The following is a 20,736-nucleotide window of genomic DNA, read 5'->3' as shown; positions in this document are numbered from 1 at the left end:
GTGCGGAGCAGGCACGGAGGCAGACATGACAGCGATGCCTCTGGTCACCTGCAAACCCTTCTCAGGGAGCCGGTCAGAGCTGAGGGAGGAGAAGGGCACTGCTGAGAGACCTGCGCGGGGACACGGCCAGCCCACGCGAGCCGTGGGCCTGTGCACGGCCCCGGCCTGGAGCCGTGGAAATTCTTGTCGCGCCATCGGTCAGAGTCTTGTGCACAGGTGACATCCCAAGCCTTAGTATTCAGCAGAAAAATACAAGTTGCAACCATTTTATTTCAAGGAAAACTTTTAAAATGAGGCTTACATGCAACCAATGCAGCAGGGTCTGCCTGAGCCCGAAGAGACCACACCAAGTGCTCTAAGAAGCGTGAATTACACCGTAAACCCCAACTTGCATCTCTGCTTGAGTATTTTTTGTCTTTGTTCACCATCAAGGAGAAATTAGAGGAACAGAGACACTGGAAAAGCAGTTTTCTTTTTATCCCTTTGGCGGTAGGAGCACCTGCCTTGCCCACAGCCCTGTGACCCTGCACACTCACTGCACCTGGGTTTGCACACTGTTCAGGTAGCAACCAAGAAAAGACAGACAACTTTTTAGAAACAAGTGAAACTGTAGATCAGTTCTGAGGGGACTAGGAATCAATCTGACATTTTTTTAATTGACTGGATTTCAGCTGGAGTGGTCCCTCAGCATTTTAAACCTCCACACTTAATTATCTTACTGCCAATCATTTTAGCATAAACACCAAGATTCCTCTTATACTGCTTCCCCAAGAGGGTTTTCCCATCTCTGCACCTTGGTGTGTGATGAATCCTGACTTTGAACTGGGGAGCCCCAAAAGTGCTGCAACGTGCTTGGAGGTGATGGTCTAGCTGGATGCTGTGTGGGCACAGCCCCATGGGGCATGTCTGCCCCCCTCAGCAGCATGCCACAGTGGACACAGGTGGGTAGCTGCTGCTTCTGTTTTCCTTCTTCACCCAACTTTAAGCCATAAGGCTCAGGGTGGGCATCTGCAACTGTCCCAGTCAGTCCGGGGGCCGCCCAGCCAGCCGTTAGTCCTGCCAGCCTCTCCTCAATCACGTCTAGTGTGCCTGCAGCCCACAACCTGGAGACCTTCCCTTTTGCAGCTGGTATCTGCAAGAGTAAGAGCCATTTGTGACAATTTCCTGCACAAGTGTAGCTGAACACGGGTACACTGTTGGTGCCCGGTGTAGCCTATGGAAAGGAGTTGCGTGGTTTAACGGTATGCTGGGTGAAGAAACAGCCTCCAGCCGCCTCCCACTTGAGCAATGAAAGCCAAGCATCGCTCCAGGTCCCTGTCTTGTACTTCGCTGTGGGTAACTGCAGATTATTTGTGGCTGGTATCTGCAGGAGGCAGGACCCCACATCACCCCTCACCCTGCCTCATAGCAGAGAGCCACGCTCAGGCTCCTGTGGGCCCCCAAGAAGTAGCTCTGCTCCCGTCAGAGACAGCTGCTGGTGGGGAGCAGGCTTGACTCACAGCCAGCTTCCCCAGGCAGGATGACGTCTCCTCTCTAAGGGTTTCTATTGCATTACATGATTAATTAGCTGATTAACAAGATGTTGTTGCAGAAGAATCTGTTCTCTGGACACCGGCTCAGGCAAACACCATCCTCTGTGCTAATGAAACTCTTCTGTTCCACACAGGCATGCACTAATTTAAGCAACAACATGCAAATGAAGAACAATACAGAGTAATCTGGAGATTTTAAATGAATTAGCTACAGCCTTCCTGTCTCCAAGTAGAGAAGAGAAAGCAGGAAGATAGATAGCTCTGGTGGGCCTGAAGACACGTTAGAGGTGTTGGGGGCTCAGAAGGTGACTGCTGCCTGTCTCCCCCTGTCCTGCTCTCAGGGGAGGGACGGCATCAGGCCAAGGCTGCAGGAAGTGGAGGAAGATGGATGTAGCTCCTGCTGACTGAAGAGGAGGTGCTGCTGGAGATGCCTGTCCTGTGAGCCAGGCTGTGGGCTCCCTTCTGGCAGGGTTAAAGCAGCAGCACCTCAACCTGGCCCTGGGGCTCAGGGGTCCAAGTGAAAGCCCTGGGTGGGAAGCAGGAAGGTGACAGTGCTCCTGGCAAGGCAGGACCAATACCAGTACAAGAGCTCCTCCTCCACCCCCAGGCTTTTGAAAGGATCTTGGAAAGAAAACAAAAAGCACATAAGAGAACCACAAAACTGGATTTGCAGCCTCCAGAAAGAAGCCTGCAGTAAGAGGCTGAACAAGCACAATCCTTTTAGCTTATGAGAAGACTTGAGAAGCGTTGCAATTCCAGCATGTAAGCTACCACAGCAGGAAATGACAAAGGACTAAAGGCTTTTTAATACAGAAGAGGAAGGGAAAGCCAGCTGCGTTCACAAATACATGTTCTTTGCAGTGTGAGCACCCACTACCCTCAGCTCCATTCTCTTCAGCATGCCTTGGCCAAACACCATCTTTTGGGCTCAGGGCAGAAACTGGGCAAAAACAGATGCTCAGGCCAACCTGGGATGGTTGGGCAACTAAAAAGGACCAGGATTATTTGCACTGGTCAGGTCTAGTTGGCAGAAGGTGGTCAGAACAAAGGGCTTCTCTCAACACTCATGTGTAAGGAAAAGGGCAAGGCATGGGGGTTTGCAGCAGCAGTTTTCCAACGAACAGTTCCTGCCCTGCAACCAGGCATGGCTGATATGGGAGAAGCTGAGGTAGGACAGAAACTAGTGGTAGCCCAATGGCAGACAGTTCCCCCATGGCACAGATCCTCTAGCCCACAGTTTAGAAGATTCTACCAAGAGGGAGCTTGTATAAGAAAGCTGGTTGTAAGCAAAGGACTTCACCATCTCTGGCTTCTTTCTTTAGCAAACTCCACGACTCAGCCCTACTGCACGCGTGCCATGAGGGCACAGGACACGGGCACTGCCACACGGTTGCTCTGTGCCGCAGCGTTGCTCCTGGCAGCCCCCAGGCAAGCCCCACGCTGGGGAGAGGGCTCCAGCTCCAGGTCCCAGGCTGATGCAGGCATGAGCCCCATGGGGTGCAGTGCTGCAATGGCAGAAGGACCCGCTGCACCAGGGCAGCAGGCAGAGCATGAGAGGTGCAGTGTGCACAGCTCTCAGGGGAAGGAGAAGAGGAATCTGGGTTGGGTAGGAAGAGTGGGTTTTTATCAATATAGAGAATTCATTACACATTACTTGCTCTCGCACACACGCACACACCCCCTCCAACGTCCCTGCACCAGGCAACCCAACAATTTCCTTCAGGCACAGGAGGGCAGGGCTTGGGCCATGAGTCCATAACTCCATAGGAAGCCACCCTGTCAGGTCTCAAACAGACACAGGCCACCTTCTGCAGAGGAGTCCCCGCTGCTCCACTCATGAAGCCCCTATCCCTTGGTGACCAGAGGCCACAGGGTGTTGTCCATCCTTGGGCAGATGCAGACCAAGAACTTGAGGCTCCTCAAGGGCGCTGCGCCTTCAGACGGTTCCTGCGGCCGGCCTTGGCCCCACGCTGGGCTCCCTTCATCAGGCCCTTGAACTGGCCCTGCATTTTCGCCCGCTTCCTGAGGGGAGGAAGGAGCAGGAGGCTGGGTCAGTGCAGGCACTGGGCACACCTAATGCACAGGGATGCTCCAAACTCGGCAAGGAGCAGTGCAGAGTCTGGCAAGGAGCTCCCACACCCGCAAAAAACCCCATAATGACAAAAAGCAGGTTCAAACCCGAGTTTTCGCCTCATTTCTCATTCTCTGCCCTTCCTGGCTAGCCTCACCTTCTGTTGAGTCTAGCTCTGTTCAGGGGGATGTAGGCGTAGGGGTCGAGCTGGCCCTTCTTCTTCACGTCGCCTTTACCCTTCTGTGGGAGACAGTGACATGGGAGAATATGCAGCACCAGAGGAGATGCATGTGTCCCGTTTTGGTGCAACCCTGCCACCCGGTCATCCCAAAGACTATGCAGCAGCAGGGTGCCAGCTGAGCACATGGCCCTGGGAGCTGATTTCCCACCCAGATATTGCTACAGACATCTGCTCTGAGCAGTAAGCAGGAACTGGCCATGGCACAGGCAGGACCTGGACTCTAAGATGGGCTGAAAATGTTCACAGGTACTGAGTGGCAGCTCCTCTTGGAGCAGAGATCCCCTTCAGCCTTGCTGCTACCGGATCAGACATCAATGGTGCTTCCCGCTCCAGCAGGGCCCCAGGCATCCTCCCACCCAAACCCTGTGACCCCCTGGATCCCTCACCTTGGATCTGTACTCCGCACCAAAGGCTGGCTCCTTGTCCAGCTGCCGGTGGATCCCAGAGCCTCCGGCTGGAAAACAGGAAATGTGTGTTGGAAGTGGGTCCCAGGGCTCCCCCTTACCAGTTCCAGGGTGGGGAAACTGTTCCTGTTTTTGCCTCCAGCTCTTGGGTGTGAGGACAGCAGAGGAGGGTGACCATTTCCCACAAGAAAAGATCTCAGCTCCAGCTGCCCTGGAGCAGCCCAGCAAGATGGGTACATGGTTCTGGCCCCCTGGGGAGTCCCAGACTGGGCACCATCGGAAGACTTACCTCTGTACTGAGGGTAGGTCTCAGCCTCGGATTCCTCATCGTCTGGCTCTTTTCTGAAACGTTGCTTCTGGCTTTTCTTCTGCAGAGGAAGGCAGTGGTGACCCTGCAGCTGGCTTGTCCTTACAGTTCTGCCCTCCCACGGACCCCTGACCTCCTGCTTCCTCCCATGGGAGCCCAGAGACCTTCCAGACTGCCTGTGCACATCCCTGACCCCAGCCAGCCTCCCACACCCCTCCAAGCAGCTGGCAATTGCCCAGTGTCCCCGCTGGCCTCTCAGGTAGAGCTGCAGCCACCATGGCAGAGGCAGGAGTTTGGCACAGCCGAGTTCCCCCAGCATCTCCTCAGGACCACGAGCCCCGTACTCACACTGCGGAGACCCACATCCTGTAGCACATCTGCCATCTCCTCGTCTGTTCCTAGGGTATAGGACAAGGGGGTCAGTGCAGGCTGCAGGCACAGGAGAGCCCCAGTACTGACAGCCCCTGGAGTGGGCTGCAGGAGCAGGGCGCCCCAAACCAGCACTGGTGGCTGTGTCCCCTCCAGCATCCTCCTGGTGATGGAAGGGGCTGCCTCCCCTGGGTGGCAGTGGCCCAGAAGAGAGCCACTGGGTGTGACACAAGGCCACACCAACACCTGCTGCTTCCATCCACAACCCTCCCCAAGCTCCCACATGTGGGTGGCAGGAAGAAAACCATTCGGAGTACCAGAGCAAGTGTAGCGTGGCCTCCCCGCCAGCCCAGGCAATACCTTTGGCTTCATCATCGTCCATTTCCTCCTCCTCTTCATGGATGATCAGGCGCCCGTCCTCAGACACCTGGAAGTCATGGCTCACTCCTCTGGACCGCTTGGGGCCTGGCTTGGTGGCTGCTCACAGAAAGATGGGTCAGGGCCTGGGGAAGGACCCACTCCCAGGGGCAGTCATACCCACAGGATCCCTGTGCATCACATCAGCTCCCGCCCCATCCATCCCACCCCAGCCACATCTGAAGCTCCACTCCTCACCCAGCACCCGCTGGGACACGTTGGGATCCAGGAAGTTGAGGGGTTCATCCTCTTCCCCTTCTTTCAGCCAGGCCTGGCCCTTCTGCCGCGCTTGCTTCCTCCACTCCTTGCTCCGCTGCCGTTCCTCCTCTTCCTCCTCCTCATCCTCTGAGTCAGCCAGGATCTCCTCCATGCTGTGCAAAAAGCAGAGAAGATGAAGGAAAGAGAACAAGTCCTGGGGTGCCTCACAGCACACAGCAGCCCTGGAGATGGTCCCGGCATCTCTAGAAGCACCAGCTGAGCAGATCTGACAGAGCTGCTCCTTCTTCACCCCCCTGGCCCATCTTCACCTGTCTCCTCTGGGCTGTGCTGGGGGTGCCTCCTCTTCATCAGTATCCGCAGCTGCCTGCCTCAGGGCACGCTGCTTGCGGCTCCGGGCTTCTGCCTTGCGGATGTTCACCAACACCTTGTGGTACTCAGCTGGCAGCAGCCCCTTCACCAGCTCGAAGCTGAGGAGCACACAGAGAGTGGTCAGTGCCCACCCCCTTCCACACCGCTTCCCAGTGAGCTCCCTCACTGCCCCAGCACAGCTCCAGCGCGACCCAGGAGCCCCCGGCTCACCCGAACTTGCGGATGAACTTGATGAAGAGGTTTCGCAGCTTCATACGGAAGTGCCGTCTCATGTCGTCCGAAAGGTTCCCCACGGCCTCCAGCTGCCAGGACAGAGACCCTCAAGACCAAAGCACCCCTGTCCTGGGCACCCAGCCTCCCACCCTTCCCTTGCATGGCCACCTTCTTGCTCACCCTGCTGCCGTCTCCCCACACCCACCCCAGGCCTCTCTGCTTGGCAGGACTGGTTCATGCAGGCTCCCTGGCAGGGCTATGCCAGCATTCAGGAGAGGGAACTCCTCACCGCCTTCTCAGCCACTGAGATCAAGGTCGTGCCCCTGGCTCCCAGGCAGAAGCAGGGTGCAGCTAGAGCTGCCCCTGCCTGCCCAAGGTAGCCCCAACTCTGCCTCGCCACCCTCCTCAGGGCACCCTGTGTGGGATCTCACCATTGTCTGGATGTGCTTAGCCAGCAGCTTGGTGTCCACCAGCAGTAGCGTGACCTTGAGGAAGCCCAGGGCCGCCTTCACCACATCCCGCGTGCGGGAAGCCAGCAGCAGGCAGATGTTCTGCAGGAGCTGCTCCACCACGCTCAGCTCCAGGTGATCTGCAATCACAGCAGGGCTCAGCCGTGGCCGGCCTCCTCCTGGCACCCTTCACCAGAGGGTGCTGCCTCATCCCCCCGTCCTGCCCCCGTCCCCCCAGCCCTCCTGCTCCCCGCTCACCTTTGAACTCGAAGAACAGGCGGGTCAGCGCCAGCACCGTGCAGCTGATCATGGTGACCGAGCCCGTGAGCCCCGCGTAGACCAGAAGCAGGAACCGCTGCAGGGCCTCTGCAAGAGGGGGACGACTCAGGGCCCCGCTCACCCTGTGCCCAGCAGCATCCCTGGCCCATTTCAGCAGGGGCCTGGGCATGGGTCTGATCCCCCCAGGGCCGGAGGGGCCATGGAGCTCACCTTGGGGGGCGGGCCCAAAGCGGATGAAGGCATGCCCCATCTCCACGAGCAGCATGAAGGCGTTCTTGCGGGCCCCCACTGACACCTCCTTGGTGCACAGGATGACCTGGAGGCACACGGACAAGTCACAGCCCTGCTACCACCTCTGCAGTCAGAACCAGCCGGGTCCCCCCAGGGCCCATGCTCACCTCTGGGACCAGGGCGGTGACAAAGGGCTCGTGCTCTGCGGAGAGCTGCTTCACGATGTGTAACAGGCACTTCAGCCGGGGCTGGGGAAAGAAACAGCCCAGCACTGGTACACCCAGGGACACACACCTGGCTGCCTCTGCCACCCACCCCATCCCCTCCCCTCCCAGCAGCGGCTGAGCTCAGCCACCGCAGCCCTTGCTCTCACCCTCTTTGCCGGGGACGCTGCGCTCTTCAGCGAGTCCAGCAGCACTGACTGCAGATCCTGCAGGTGGGAGCGGATGAAGGCCTGGCAGGGGGCATGGGGGGCAGCACACACCTCCTCCAGCACGCGGTACGCCTTCTTCTGCATGCTGCGCTCCTTGCTCTGCAGGGACAGTGAACATGCCACTGCTGTCAAGGAAGCCCCTTCCCACGGTGTCTGAAGGGACTCTGCAGCATCCCATGCCACCCAACAGGGATCTGCCCCCTATAGCAGCTGCTCAGCCCCCCAGAGTGCGGTCCAAGCTGGCAGCAAGCAGAAGGTGCCCCACTGCACCCCCTGCGCCTGTCAGGACTGGGGATTGACTGACCTGGAGGGAAGGCTGGATGGTGCGGTACAGGGAGCCCAGGGACTGCTCATCAGCATAAGGTGCCATTGCCACCACCAGGTCCAGGATGGAGAGTCTGCAGCAGAGAAAGAAACGCAGGTGGGCAGCTGCAGCATCACTACCACTGCCCGCCCAAGCTGAGACTCAGCTGCGAGTCTCATCAGATGCACGAGAGTAGCACAGCCCACATGGGACAATACAAGTGCCCTAGCACTGCCTACCAGGAGGAAAACAGCAGCACCAGTCCCTGGGTATTACCTGGCAAACTCGGAGCTCTCAGGACTGGTCAGCTTCATGCTGGCTTTCTGCAGGAACCCGCACACCATCTGCAGAGCGGTCACACAGAGTGGGATCAGAACTGACCAAAGGGAGTGCTTTTACAAGAGTTTGCAATCCACCTGGCAAATGCCTTGCCATGGGACTTTGTGGAGACCAGAAGCATCAGCAGGTCCAAAAAGAGCTAGACAAATTCACAAAGGGCTCATGCATGATGCGCCAGGTGTGCCTACAAGATTAGGAAATCCCAGACCACCAGCTAGGAAGGCTCCCTATCCACAAGGGCAGAAAGGGCTACCCTCTGCTCAGCTTCTTTCTTCCTGTCCTCTCCAGTCAGGCACCCACCACAGCCCCACCAGACGGGTGATGCTGGGAGATGCTGGCCCAAGGCAGCACAGCCTGTCCCACTGCTCCAGGCCCTCCTCACCTGGGGGTCGGTGATGGTCAGGTAAGCACGGACAGTGTCCAGCACAGAGCGGCGCTGAGCACTGTTGCCCCCATCCTCCTCGGGCTGGCTGTACACGTTGAACAGGATGGGCAGGAAATTTTTGGCAAAGCGACCCACTTCTGCCCGCTCGGCATCTAGGGAGAGGACAACAGTGGGGTACAGATCAGCACCTCCCCTCTCCAGGTCACCACAGGGGACAAGGACCCACCACGAGGGTCTGTCCCCCCCCCCACAACCTGTCTCGCAGCCTTTGTGGATGAGGGTGCGCAAGGCCTGGCACACGGTGGGGCGGAGGTCTGGGCGCTCGCTGATGGCCATGCCCAGGGTGCGGGCCAGCCCCTTGAAGGCTCCCAGCACGTCTGTGGGGTGGGTGCAGAAGCCAGGCAGCAGGGTCCAGACCTGGAAGGCAAAGGAAGAGGTGGGAGGACAGCACCCTTCACCCAAATCACCACTCCCAGGCCTGGCACCGCAGGTATGCCACGGCAGGGCTCCTGGGCACTCCTCGTTACCTGCCACTGCAGCGTGTCGTAGATCTTGGCCTCCACGCTCTTCCCAGCCTGGGTAAACTCCAGAGCTGCAGAAGAGAAGGGAGGGATGAGCAGAGCAGCAGAGGTGGCAAAGCCCCGCTCCACCCCAGGGGAGGGAAGGGAGGTCCCACAGAGCACCCTCGGGCTCCAGGGAGTGCAGGACCACACCCGCTGGGCCCCCCACTGTGCCACCCTCCTCACCTCTGCTTTTCAGGGTGCCCGCCAAGGGCAAGAAGTAGCTGGTGAAGAAGCCAAGCCGTGCGCCCTGCACATAGTCCCGCAGCACCGGCAGGAGCCAGCTGCGGGGGAAATCCAGCGTCTCCCTGGGAGGAAAGGCAAGGGTCAGTGGAGTGTGGGGCACTGCTGGCAGCAGCCGCTGGGCACAGGCCACCTCCACCCAGCCCCAAAGCTGGGCACACGTGGGCTCAGCAGAGCCAAACACCTCCAGCACCGCATGGGGACTGAACAGGAATGTAACAAACAGCTGCAGAATTGCGACCCGTGGCTGTACTCACTCCTTGCCATCGATCTCCAGGGGCACAGCTTCCAGGAGCACCTCAGGGCCCATGGTGCTCACGGCAGCCCCCACCGCCTGGTCCACTTCAGCGGTGTAGGGGAAGTGTGGGGAGAGACGCAGGTCACACAGGGACTGGAGACACTGCGAGGACAGGGCAGGATGGTCACAGAGGAGCCACAGAGGTAGGTCTGGCATGTGTCACTCGCTACGCCTGCCCAGGGATGCCAGCTGCCCTGCATGTCTCTGTGCCGAGCCCCAGAGCTGCGCACACCCTGCCCACACATGGGCAGGACAGCGGGCACCGGGACGGCCCTGCTCCACAGCTGGAGAGGACAACGCAGCCCAGGCAGCAGTGCAGCCACCCCACCCACCTCCATGGATGAGTCTGTGCCCTCCCAGCCTGGCTCACCTTCCTCATGATGGGGTGGCACTGCTTTCCACATGTCTCAAAGAAGATCTCCAGCACCCGCAGCACCTCATCCCATGCTGCGTGGAAACGGTATGTCAGGCCTTCCTCCACTGACCTGGGAAGGACAGAAGAGACAGTCATGCTGGTGGGGACTAACCCAGCAGTGATCAGGGTGCCCACCAGGCCTGCCAGACCACACTGGGGACTGGGCAGAGGCTGCTCCGAGTGGTGCCGCACCCACTGGGACAGCCTCTCCCACATTACCACTCCTGACCTGAACATTTTGCACAGGTAGGCAGCAGGGGCTGGGGCAGATGCAGAGACGGTGCCTAGGTCCTCCATGTGGGGAGCAATGCACTCGTTCAGGAGGGTCTGCAAGAGCAAACAGGGAGAAATGGGACAGCAGTGGACCACGGATCCCCCAGCCTAGCAGGCACAGAAGGGCACACCACTCCCCAGCAAGCCCTAAACCCCTGGGCAGAGCCCCCCACAAGGCCCAGGGCAGCCAAGCGCCCGTGTGTGGTACCTCCAGGGTCTGCGCCGCTGCCACCACCACCTGGGAGTGCGGGGAGAGGAAGCAGTTCATGGTGGCAGAGAAGAGCCGGGGCAGGTGAGCCCAGCACAGGTCCTTCTGAAGCCTGGAGGAGAGAGACCAGGCGGGTGAGAGACCAAGCACCCACTTCTCCCCCTGCCCAGCCATGGCCCCTGCCTGTACCTGCCCAGGTTGATGTGCGCTCGCTCCATGGTGGACAGCCAGGTCATGAGCGGCTGCAGGTCACTCGTGCTGGGCACATAGTCATAGAGGGCCTGGGGAAGCAGACGGTGGGTGGGTGCCGTGGCACTGTCAGCCCTGTCCCTCCCCGCACTGGCACCCCACACTCACGGTGATGATCTGGGCGTTGAGCTCAGCTGGCAGGCAGGCCACGCTGGCCTGGGCGCTGAAGAGGCTGTGGAAGGCTTGCATGGCACACGCTGTCACCAGCTGCAAAGGACATAGTGTCAGGAGGAGTGGCTCTGCTTTGCACCCGCAGTCCCCCTATCCCAAAGCAGGCTCTGCCCCGGGAAGCCCAGCACTGCTGCAACTGTGGCCTGTCTTCAGCCTCCCTCTTCCACAGCAGGCAGGCCAGCAAGTACCAGCTGCCCCGGGCTCCTCCACATTTGCATCCTGCATTTACAGGCTCCCAGCCAGGAGCCAAGGGAGTTCAAGACCTTCCAGGGTGCAGCTGAGGGAGAAAGGGGCTGCCCTCACCATCCCTGGTGTGGGGACACTCACCACATGGCTGAGGGTCATGACTCGGAGCAAGGTCTCGCAGCAGGTCTTCACCACGGCCGCAGGGAAGCAGGGCAGCAGGTCCCGCAGCAGGGCGAGGACATGCAGGGTGGTGGTCGCCTCCTTAGTGCCTGCAGGAGGAGAGGAACATCTGAGCCTGTGGCACCCCATGGCAAAGCCCTGCCCACAGCAAAGCCCCTGTGACAGCACCAGGGCTGACCCATGGAGCCAGCATGAACACCCCCCCAACTTCTGCAAAGAGCAGAGCAACAGACAGATGGCCCTCCAAAACACCTTAGGTGTCCCAGAGGCATCTCATACCCTCCCCAATTCCCTTCAAGTACTCATTCTTCCACAGCCATAGGGCCCCCTGCAATCAGTTGGAGAGCCCCTGCTCCAGCACCCCACACCTCCAGCTTTTTCGATCTCCTGCACACAGAACTTGGCGGTGGAGGGTGCCGCAGGGTGATGCTCAGGGGCTGCATCTCCAAACATGAACTCACTGCCCCTCAGGACAGAGCACACGCCGTACTGTGCTGCTTTCCGCACCTGAGGGAAGAAGAGCCCAGGTAAGTAGAAGTCGTGGACCCCAGGGGCACAGCCAGTCCCAGAAACGAGCCCCAAAGGCAGTGTCATCCCTCACGAGGGTCACCAGGAGCTCACCTTGGGCTTGGTATGAACACAGAAGCTCAGCAAGCCATGATAGACCTGGAGGGTGACGGGATAGCTCCAGGCTGCCAAATCCTGCTTTCGCAGCAGCGTGGCCAGGCAAGAGAGGACCTACGACAAGGGAGCAGCAGGGTGTTAGCATCACCCCACAGAGACCCCCCAGTACCACCCTACAGCAGCAGCCTTGACCCCAGCTCTCAGCAGACCCCTGGCCAGAGCTGGCAAGGCTGGTTGTCTCTTGGCTACTCACCCATCGCAGGGCAGAGGTGGAGCTGCTGCAGGCCTGCGAGGACACAATACCCATGAAGGCTTTTGAGGCATCTGAGAACTTTTTTATAAGCACAGGGCTTGGGACCCTGATGAGAGAAGGGGGCGTGTCAGTGGGGCGAGGAGCAGGCAGCTGGTGACAGTCACACAGGAAACTACGTCCCCAGCCTGCCCCAGCTGGGTCCTTTCCCCAGCCTGGGGAGGGGGGACAGCGCCATCTTCTCTTCCATGATGGGGCCAGGTAGCTCTCCCCATTTCTCTGCCAGCCACTCACCGCTTCAGGACAAGGTTAAGCAGGTAGGCGACAGCAGCCAGTGACTCAGGGGACTCCACCGCCTCCAGCGTGGTCATCTGGGAACAGAGGAAGGGTGAGCGAGTGGCTCACACCAGGCCAGCCCTTCCCCAACCCTTGGGGAGAGGGGGCAGAGAAACCAGGAACAGCCCAACAGCATCTCTGCTGAAGAAGGACACCAGGGCCTCAGCTACGAGCACAGCACCTTCCTCCACCAACCCACCCATGGGTGCCCACCCATGCTGCCAACAGCAGCTCCCCACAACCATCACTCACCAGCACTGCAAAGTACTCTGTCTCGCTCTCCTTGCCCCCCTGTGAGCGGATCACCTCCGTCACTGCCGCCAGCACGGCACAGATCTACGAGCAGCAGGCGGAACAGGTCAGTGGCCTCAGCCTCACGTCTAGGGGGGCCATTCCTGTCAGACCCCCCCAGCCCTGCCTCTGCCCATACCTCTTTGTGAGCAGCAGAGTTGGATTCCCAGAAGCGCTGCACCTTGCTGAAGGTGACGTTGGTGCAGTCGCTCAGCCCACTCAGGAAGGTGCCAGAGGATCTCTCCGTGGCAGCCTCTGCAGCATCGTCCTCCTCCATACGGAGCTGAGCACTGTCACTCGTCTGCTCCAAATGTAGAGACCCAGACTGCAGCTCATTGTGCAGCTTCACTGCATCCACTGTCAAGTTACTTTTCTCTGCCAGGATGAAGAGAGATGCTCAGAACCACGAAGTTGTGTTGCTACGCCATTCACCCTGAAACCCACCTCCCCTCCCAGCCAGACCGGCTTGGCTGGAGCTCATCTCCAGCATGTGGGACACAGATGTTGCTTTCTCCCAATGGGAAAAAAGCACAGCAATAACTGGAGAGAGCTCCTCATTCCTGTGAAAACAAACCAGGCCACAACTCAGCCATCTCCTCTGATGGAGGAGAGCATCACGTCCTCACAAACATGTCCTGGCATACCACGGCTTTAACGCTGAAGTACTTGTACTCTGAACCATTTATCTTCTTCCACCTGGAGCCCGGGCAACCAGAGAGCCAAGGCACACACTTCATGTCCCTCTGAGTCCCAGACCAGCTTGAAACCAGCTGCAAGAGCACACTGTGTGCTGCAAGACACGTTTCTTTATCTGCAGGAGAAAGATGTCCTTGGCCAACAGCAGCCTAGGCTGTGACCTCGCAGATCATGATGCTCTGAGGTCTGTTTGCCATCACAAGGCCTTCTGGACAGGACTCTGTCGTGTTCCTCTCTGCGTCAGACACTGCAGCAGCACTTACAGGTGTGCCCATGGGCTTTTGGGAGCCGAATGGCTCCTGCCATGAGCCTGCCGGGAGGTCATGCTGCTCGGACGGCACCTATCCTGGCGGCTGCAGGCAGGGCCTCGCACCAGGCCCTGACAGAGCGACAGGCATTGCTGCAGGCCGTGCCCCGTTTCACTTCCCAGGTCCGCCGTCACGGTGAAGGTTAGGAGAACACACTCGTTACGCCGCTGGCTCCGTTCTCCTCCCCGGTTTGCTGCCTCCGCCTCCCGGGGCTGCAGCTCGGGGGTCAGTGGCTCCCGGCCCTCCTGTCCCGACCCCACCTCTCGGGAGCCGGGAACCCAAAGGCTCGCCCCGCAGCCCCCGCCCCCCTGCAGCCCCCGCCGGGAAGAGCCTGCACCGGAGAGCCCCTGCCCGTACCGGAGGGCCCCTGCCCCCCTGCCCACCTCCCTGCCCTCACCCGCGGGCCTGCTGCAGAAGCGGCTGCGGGCGGCCAGGCGGTGCTGGCGGGTCTCGGGGTTGCAGTCACTGCTGTGGCCCTTCCGCCACCGCTTCAGCTTGGCGGCGGCGCCCGAGCGGAGCCGCCCGCTCCGCGCCATGCTGGAACCAGCTCCACGTGCACCGCGCCACGCCCCTTCCGCTTCCTGCGCCCGGCGCCATCTTGAGTGGGGGCACCGCTGCCCTCAGGGCTGGCCGTGTCCCGGCGGGGCGGGCAGGGAGCGGGGCCGGGGGAGCTGAGCGGGGTCGCGCCCGGTTGGGGCTTGGATGGGAGACCCGAGGGGAAGCTGTCAGCAAGGGCGTCTGTCAGACGCCGCCCTGCAGGGGGTGAAGGCACCACCGGTGCCGCACCCGTATGGAACCGTTCACACAGAGCCCGTGAGCCGGGCCGGCGCCCGGTACGGATGAGCAGCCCCGACGGGTAACTGCGGCCGCGTCACGGCGCGATGGCGTCACGCCCTGAAGGTCGCACCGCCCTTCGCGGCCGCGCCATGCGCTACGTGCGCCTCCGCCCGCCCGCCGCTTTGCGCATGCGCGCCGGGCGCCCCCCCGCCCTTGCCGCGCGGGGAGGGGCGGGGCGGCGCCGGTAGCGTCAGTCGCGCGCGGCAGCAGTAGTGGCAGCGTGAGGAGAGAGCGCGCGCGCACCGTCCTCCCTTCAGCTCCGCTCCTCCGTCATGGCCGCCTACCGCCTCGTCCTCGTCCGCCACGGCGAGAGCGCCTGGAACCTGGAGAACCGCTTCAGCGGTTGGTACGATGCTGATCTCAGCCCCGCTGGTCAGCAAGAGGCGCGGCGCGGCGGCGAGGCCCTCCGAGGTACCGGTGACCGGTAAAGGCGGGGGGGGGGGGGGGGGGGGGAGAAGCTGGGTAGGCCGTGAGGACGAGGTGCGGCCGCCTTGGGCCTACCGGAGGTGGTTTTGGGGTCCTCCGATGGCGGGGGGGCCTTCAGTACAGAGAGGAGAGGCTCAGGTACTGGGGGGCACTTAGCCGGTACCGATCGTGTCCCCGCCGCTGCCGGCCCGCCCTAAAAACTACCTAAGGGACGGCCCGGTGGCTGCGGGGACGCGACCGGTACTGGCGTGGTGAGGCTGCCGCCCTTGGCGCTCAGCGGTTGCATAAGGCCTAGCACTCACCTCCCCGGTCCCCCCCCCACCCCCTTTTCCCTGGTCTTTTCCAGATGCCGGCTACGAGTTCGACATCTGCTTCACCTCGGTACAGAAACGGGCCATCCGTACCCTCTGGACCGTACTGGACGCCATCGATCAGATGTGGTTACCCGTTATCCGAACCTGGCGCCTGAACGAGAGGCACTACGGGGCTCTCACCGGTTTGAACAAGGCTGAGACGGCAGCGAAGCACGGCGAGGCGCAGGTGAAGATCTGGAGGCGCTCGTACGACATCCCTCCGCCTCCCATGCAGTCCGATCACCCCTTCTACAGCACCATCAGCAAGGTAAGACCCATTGCGCTTCATCTGCCTTGCTGGGAGGCTCCTAAAAGCCACCCTAGGTCCCTGCAGTGTGGTTTGGCTTCCTCTGCAAGGTCCCTTTTGCCTCCATTGCGGCAGCCGCAACCATCGTGCATGGTGCTGGTCAGCACTGGGCTGAGTTTGGCCTGCTCCTTCCCCAGGGAGGTTGAACCCCTGGGCATTGCATGGACAGATTCAAAGCAGAGGGGATGATACCTGTTAATCATTAGTCCTGTGACCTGTGCATGGATGTTTGCTCTGGTCTCTTTGCCCAGAGCAAGCAATGTGTGGTTTTCCTTAGGAGGGTTTCAGAGCCCCAACTGTAGCTGAGCACAGGTTCAAACCTCAAAGGCGCTTCTTTGCTTCCAAGCCCAGCTTTGCCTACGTGTAGCACGTCCCCAGGCAGGGAATTGGGGTGGGGAGATGAAGGACCGGCCACTGCCTTCCCACGCTGTGTTGGGCTGCTGTGTGAGTGTGGCCGTTCCCCCAGGACCGTCGCTACGCTGACCTGACGGAGGACCAGCTGCCGACATGTGAGAGCTTGAAGGACACCATCGCCCGGGCTCTGCCTTTCTGGAATGAGGAAATTGTCCCGCAGATCAAAGAGGGAAAGCGAGTCCTTATTGCTGCCCACGGCAACAGCCTGCGTGGGATTGTCAAGCACCTGGAAGGTACGTCACCCCTGCGGGGGTATCGCAGGGGTCTTGCTGGCACTGTGCAAGCGGGGCCGTGGCTGATGGCACCTCTGTGTTCGCAGGCATGTCAGAAGAGGCCATCATGGAGCTGAACCTGCCCACCGGCATCCCTATTGTCTACGAGCTGGACAAGAACCTGAAACCCGTCAAGCCCATGCAGTTCCTGGGGGATGAGGAGACGGTGCGCAAGGCCATGGAAGCTGTCGCTGCTCAGGGCAAGGTCAAGAAGTGAGGGTGGGCAGCAGGCTAGCACGTAGTAGATGAGTCCCCTGCCATCCCCCCACCCCTCTGTGCACACCCCCCACAGCCGTAGGAACTTGGAGCTGCAGAACTGGAGCAGCTCCCCAGGATTTGGCCCGTTCCCTCGGAACCAGGCTCCCCCCTGCAGACAGCCGGGGGGCCTGGGGGCGAGGGGCTGCGCGTGCAGAGGCCTGGTGTGACAGGGAGCCCTGGCTCTGCCGGGCAGCGACCGCACAGCTCTCCGCACCGAGATCCCAGCCCTCGGGCCCTGTCCGCAGGGGGACGCGCCGAGCGATCCCTCACCATGCCAGGCTCCTCCTCCGCTTTGCTTTCCCGGCAGCTCTCGTCACCCCGTTATTGTAGTTTTGTTGCTTGATTTAGTCATCCTGGGAGCAGTGGGGCGAGCACAGCACAGGTGGCGACCAAGATGGGTACCCCAATCCCCTCGTGGGCCTGTGGCACAAGGACCGGGAGGCACAGACGCTGCAAGGGTTGTAGTGTGGTGTGTGGGGTACAGCACCCAAGGGTGGTACTCATGACTCTGGACCGAGCTCTGCCAGCCCCTGCTTTAACTTACTGCCTTGGGACAAGGGTGAGGGAGGGAGTGGGTCGCCTGGAGGTTCGTGTCTGCCACATACTTCCCCCAGCCAAAGCCCATCCTCGTTCTTTGGGCGCAGTGGGCGCCGTTGTGCCCCATCCCACGTGTGTGTCCGTGGCCCTGTCGCTGTGGCCTCCCCCTCTGCCAGTGCCGCGAACCTGGGCTTGCGCGGGGTCAGTGTTAACTGTTCGACAATAGCAGCTGTCTTGTTCCAGTTCAATAAAGGAGTCATGCGCAATAACGAGGTGTCCGTGCTTTCCTGGGCCACGTGCTCCCGGCGGCTCCCTCCCTCACCCAGCACCTCCCTTGGGCTCCTGTCACGTGTGTGCGGGGCTGGGTCTGGATGGGGGGGTGCAGAAGGCGCGTGGGGCTCAGGGGAGCAAAGCACAGCTCCGCAATCCCCGCTGGAGAGGGGGACGCCCTGCCGCTCCGCTCCGTGGTTTCAAGGCTCGGGGTGCGGCACGCCCCTGTCCCGAGGCAGGCGGGGCACGTGTGGCCGCAGGAGATATGCCCCGGGGTGGAGCACGGCCGCAGCCTCTAGCGGTTATCAGAAAAGCTCTTCTCCTCACTCAGGAAACCAACCTGGCGAGGCAAGCGCCTGGAGCCAGCGCTGCCCAGCGGAGCTCTGCTGTTCCGCAAAGCCGCACGGTTGTTCCCCTTCCCCAGCAGCGGGCTGGGAACACGTGCTTCCGCCCTGCCACAGCCCTGAGAGAGCTGTCCCCTCGACAGCTCCGCTATGGGAGCCAGAGCCATGCACCGCAGGCAGCCCCGGCCACCCCTCCGGGCCGTAACTGAACCGAGCACAGAGCTCTCCAAAAATATTTATTATCCAGAAATAGAAAATCCATCCTGCAAGCGAGGGCCTGTCTGGCTGTTCCAGCTTCTTGCATGCATGGAGGAGGCTGCAGCTGCCCCAGGGCTGCTCTGGCCCCACAGGCCCCAGTCCGACAGGGTTCCAGCAGCCCCCCGGGGGGCCACTAGGTCTGCAGGAACTGGGGCTGCACACGGGCCACCTTACGGAAGTCCTTGGTGTGCGTCCGCGGGCACTGCATCTCACACCAGCTGATGGGCACCATGTGCACCCCTAAGGGACACCAGGCGTCAGGGGTTCCCCTTCCCGAAACTGCGTCCCTCCATGTGGGAAGGGAGGAGGCCGCAGCAGCTGCCCCTCAGGTGGGGATGAGGCAGAACCGTCCGAGCCTGGGCCCCCGTCCCTACCTGCCTCGCTGCGTGCCACCACCACACCCAGCTCGTTCTCTGCCGTGCTCAGCAGGTAGTTGGACTGTGCGTCCCCCAGGGAGATCTGGTTAGACGGGGTTAAGGGAAAGGCCTCCCCCAGGGGACTCGAGCAAACCTGCTGTCCCTGGCAGGCCCTCCCAGCAGGCGCAGGCGCGAGGGGAAAGGATACGACTTTGGCCAGGACTATGTCACCAGGGCGGAAACTCTTGTACACTTCTACCTGCACGGGAGAGAGCAGGCAAAACCACACAGCATGTCGGGGTGCTCGTCAGAGACAGGACAAGTGCCCCCCCACCAGCAGAAAGCAGGGGCGGCTGCGGAGGCAGTCACCAGCAGCGCCTCACTGACCTTATCTTTCTCTGTGGCTCGAATATCTTCTCTCCTGAAAAAGGAGACGGAGGGATCCGAGTGCCAGCAAACGAAGGCGACTCTCCAGCCTGTGGCCGGAGCTGCCCCGGCCTCCCTGGGTGCTCGCCAGGACTTGCTGGACACCTGCCCGGTGCTCGGGGCAGAGCTCCTGCCAGGGCAGCCAGCTGCACTGCCCAGAAAAGCCTTCCTCCCCCCTCGAGGATGGGGCTCTCGGGCACCCCATCTTGTGGGGAACGCAGCCCTCTCCCTACCGTATGGTCCCCCTGAAGGTGGATTTCAGTGGTGTGGAGCCGACGTACAGGATGTGCACCTTGGCAAAGCGAGAGTTAATGCTGCAAACCTGCCCAGAGGAAAAGGGGAATCAGTGCCAGCTGCCAGCGCAGGCCTGCTGTCACCCCAGCGCACCCTGCTCCAGACAGGGAAAGGGCAGGGTGCAGGCAGGACAGCAGGGGGCTCGTGTCTCACTGGGCTTCCTCCTTGTGACCAAAGTAGTGGTGGCAGAGGTGGGACACCCGGCAGCGAGCCAGGCGAGGAAGATGATACTTGTGCAACTCAAGACACACGAATAAGACTGAGACCTGCTGTAATCCCAGTCCCTCTCCCACTGTCAGGGTCTAAACTAATCCCTGGTCTGTGCCATGCTTTCTCCAACCTGCCCCAGGCTCTGCCCTCCACACACCCTGCCCCAGCAAGAGTTCTGAAAGGGAGAGCAAGGAAAAACCTCCCCTCAGCCCACCCCAGCATTGGGGCAGGCAAAGTCGAAAGGCAGGTGTCCCCCGTGCTGACATCTGGCTTCTTTGTGAGTGAGGGACCCAAGGGAGCCACTGGGCTGCCTCTGCCCGGCTGGGAGTTGTACAGAGGGTACTAACGAGCCCAGGGGCTTTCATCCCACCCCACGCACGTGCAGGAACAAAGCTCAGCATGAGGCAGAGAGCAAAGTCCATGCCGTTTGTCATCGCAGTGCACTCCAGTGCCCTACCTTGCACGTCACCACGGCCCCCACATCGGGCAGGAGCTGGCTCTCAGCATCTCTCACCACTGACACAACAGGCAGCTGCAGGGCAACAGATGTGAGGATTAGTTTGGGACACGGCCCGTGCGTAGGATCACACAGGACCAGGCTCGCAGGCACTGGCTGAACCCCGTCAGAGCCCAATTCCCCAGTTGGGAAGGGTCTGCGCAGCCTCCACACCCGGCTGTAGGGATGGGCAGTGCGCGCCGCAGCCATGCTCACCCCGCTGTCCTCGCTCCTCTTCTCCAGGCAGCCAGCCAGCGAGGAGAAGATGAAGCCGTGCCGGGTGTAGGTCCCGCCGCCAGCCGTGGCCTCGTCCACACTGCACAGCCGCTCGCCTACGGGACGGGGGCTCAGGGGCTGACGCCGCCATGGTCCCGCTCCTGGGGGTCCCAAGCTCCGCACCGCCCTGGCCTGCAACCCGGGCACAGTGCCCGCTCCTGGCCGACCCTGTGCGGCGGGGCAGCCCCTCCAGCCCCGCTCGCCACCCCGGGCCAGTCCTTTCCTGCACACACAGGAAAGGAAACCTGCCCCCCTCCACACAGCCCCCTCCCGCGGCCCCTCAGCTCCCGGCCGCCCTCCCCCATCCTCCCCCTACCGCGGGTACCCTGCAACTCCGGGCTACCCTTAAGCAACCTCCAGCCCCAGGAACCCCCTCCCCTACCCCGGGCACCTCACCGGCCCTCCCCAAGCTGCCCGGGCCTGCACTCACCGGGGACGCAGTACCGTGCGGGAGGCGCCATGTTGGCCGCGGCTGCGGGGCGGTGATTGGCTCTCCCCGGGCGGGAGCGGGCCGCGGCCGCGCTGCCTGCTGGGAGATGTAGGCCGGCGCCG

At 61.2% G+C, this 20,736-nt stretch overlaps 3 protein-coding genes across 3 annotated transcripts; 1 reads left to right on the top strand and 2 right to left on the bottom strand.

Annotated features, from left to right (window-relative positions):
• Window positions 1-3,134: 3,134 nt before the first annotated feature.
• Window positions 3,135-14,428, bottom strand: RRP12 (ribosomal RNA processing 12 homolog). Its single transcript, XM_074831087.1, has 34 exons — window positions 14,248-14,428; window positions 12,986-13,221; window positions 12,808-12,891; window positions 12,514-12,590; window positions 12,223-12,328; window positions 11,967-12,083; window positions 11,714-11,852; window positions 11,307-11,434; window positions 10,917-11,015; window positions 10,749-10,840; window positions 10,560-10,671; window positions 10,308-10,405; window positions 10,034-10,148; window positions 9,623-9,765; window positions 9,309-9,430; window positions 9,090-9,154; window positions 8,817-8,979; window positions 8,560-8,714; window positions 8,115-8,182; window positions 7,839-7,932; window positions 7,475-7,633; window positions 7,269-7,349; window positions 7,081-7,186; window positions 6,850-6,957; window positions 6,574-6,731; window positions 6,140-6,231; window positions 5,869-6,027; window positions 5,540-5,712; window positions 5,285-5,401; window positions 4,904-4,953; window positions 4,538-4,616; window positions 4,231-4,298; window positions 3,761-3,843; window positions 3,135-3,554 (listed from the first exon to the last, which is right to left on the bottom strand). The coding sequence occupies exons 1-34, from the start codon at window positions 14,384-14,386 to the stop codon at window positions 3,452-3,454; spliced, it is 3,888 nt and encodes a 1,295-aa protein (XP_074687188.1). The 5' UTR covers window positions 14,387-14,428; the 3' UTR covers window positions 3,135-3,451.
• Window positions 14,429-14,814: 386 nt separating this feature from the next.
• PGAM1 (phosphoglycerate mutase 1) lies at window positions 14,815-17,523 on the top strand. The gene is made up of 4 exons (XM_074831088.1): window positions 14,815-15,098; window positions 15,460-15,734; window positions 16,240-16,420; window positions 16,507-17,523. The coding sequence occupies exons 1-4, from the start codon at window positions 14,960-14,962 to the stop codon at window positions 16,674-16,676; spliced, it is 765 nt and encodes a 254-aa protein (XP_074687189.1). The 5' UTR covers window positions 14,815-14,959; the 3' UTR covers window positions 16,677-17,523.
• A 568-nt stretch (window positions 17,524-18,091) lies between these two features.
• On the bottom strand, window positions 18,092-20,734 carry EXOSC1 (exosome component 1). The gene is made up of 8 exons (XM_074831086.1): window positions 20,615-20,734; window positions 20,125-20,240; window positions 19,870-19,944; window positions 19,142-19,230; window positions 18,870-18,903; window positions 18,691-18,741; window positions 18,501-18,585; window positions 18,092-18,366 (listed from the first exon to the last, which is right to left on the bottom strand). Exons 1-8 carry the CDS (start codon window positions 20,643-20,645, stop codon window positions 18,260-18,262), a joined length of 588 nt encoding a protein of 195 aa, XP_074687187.1. The 5' UTR covers window positions 20,646-20,734; the 3' UTR covers window positions 18,092-18,259.
• Window positions 20,735-20,736: the final 2 nt, after the last annotated feature.

This window comes from Strix aluco, chromosome 7, assembly GCF_031877795.1.
Source record: "Strix aluco isolate bStrAlu1 chromosome 7, bStrAlu1.hap1, whole genome shotgun sequence".
NCBI lineage: Eukaryota > Metazoa > Chordata > Aves > Strigiformes > Strigidae > Strix > Strix aluco.
Note: the sequence above shows the minus strand (reverse complement) of the source record. Positions and strands in the feature narration are given on the sequence as shown.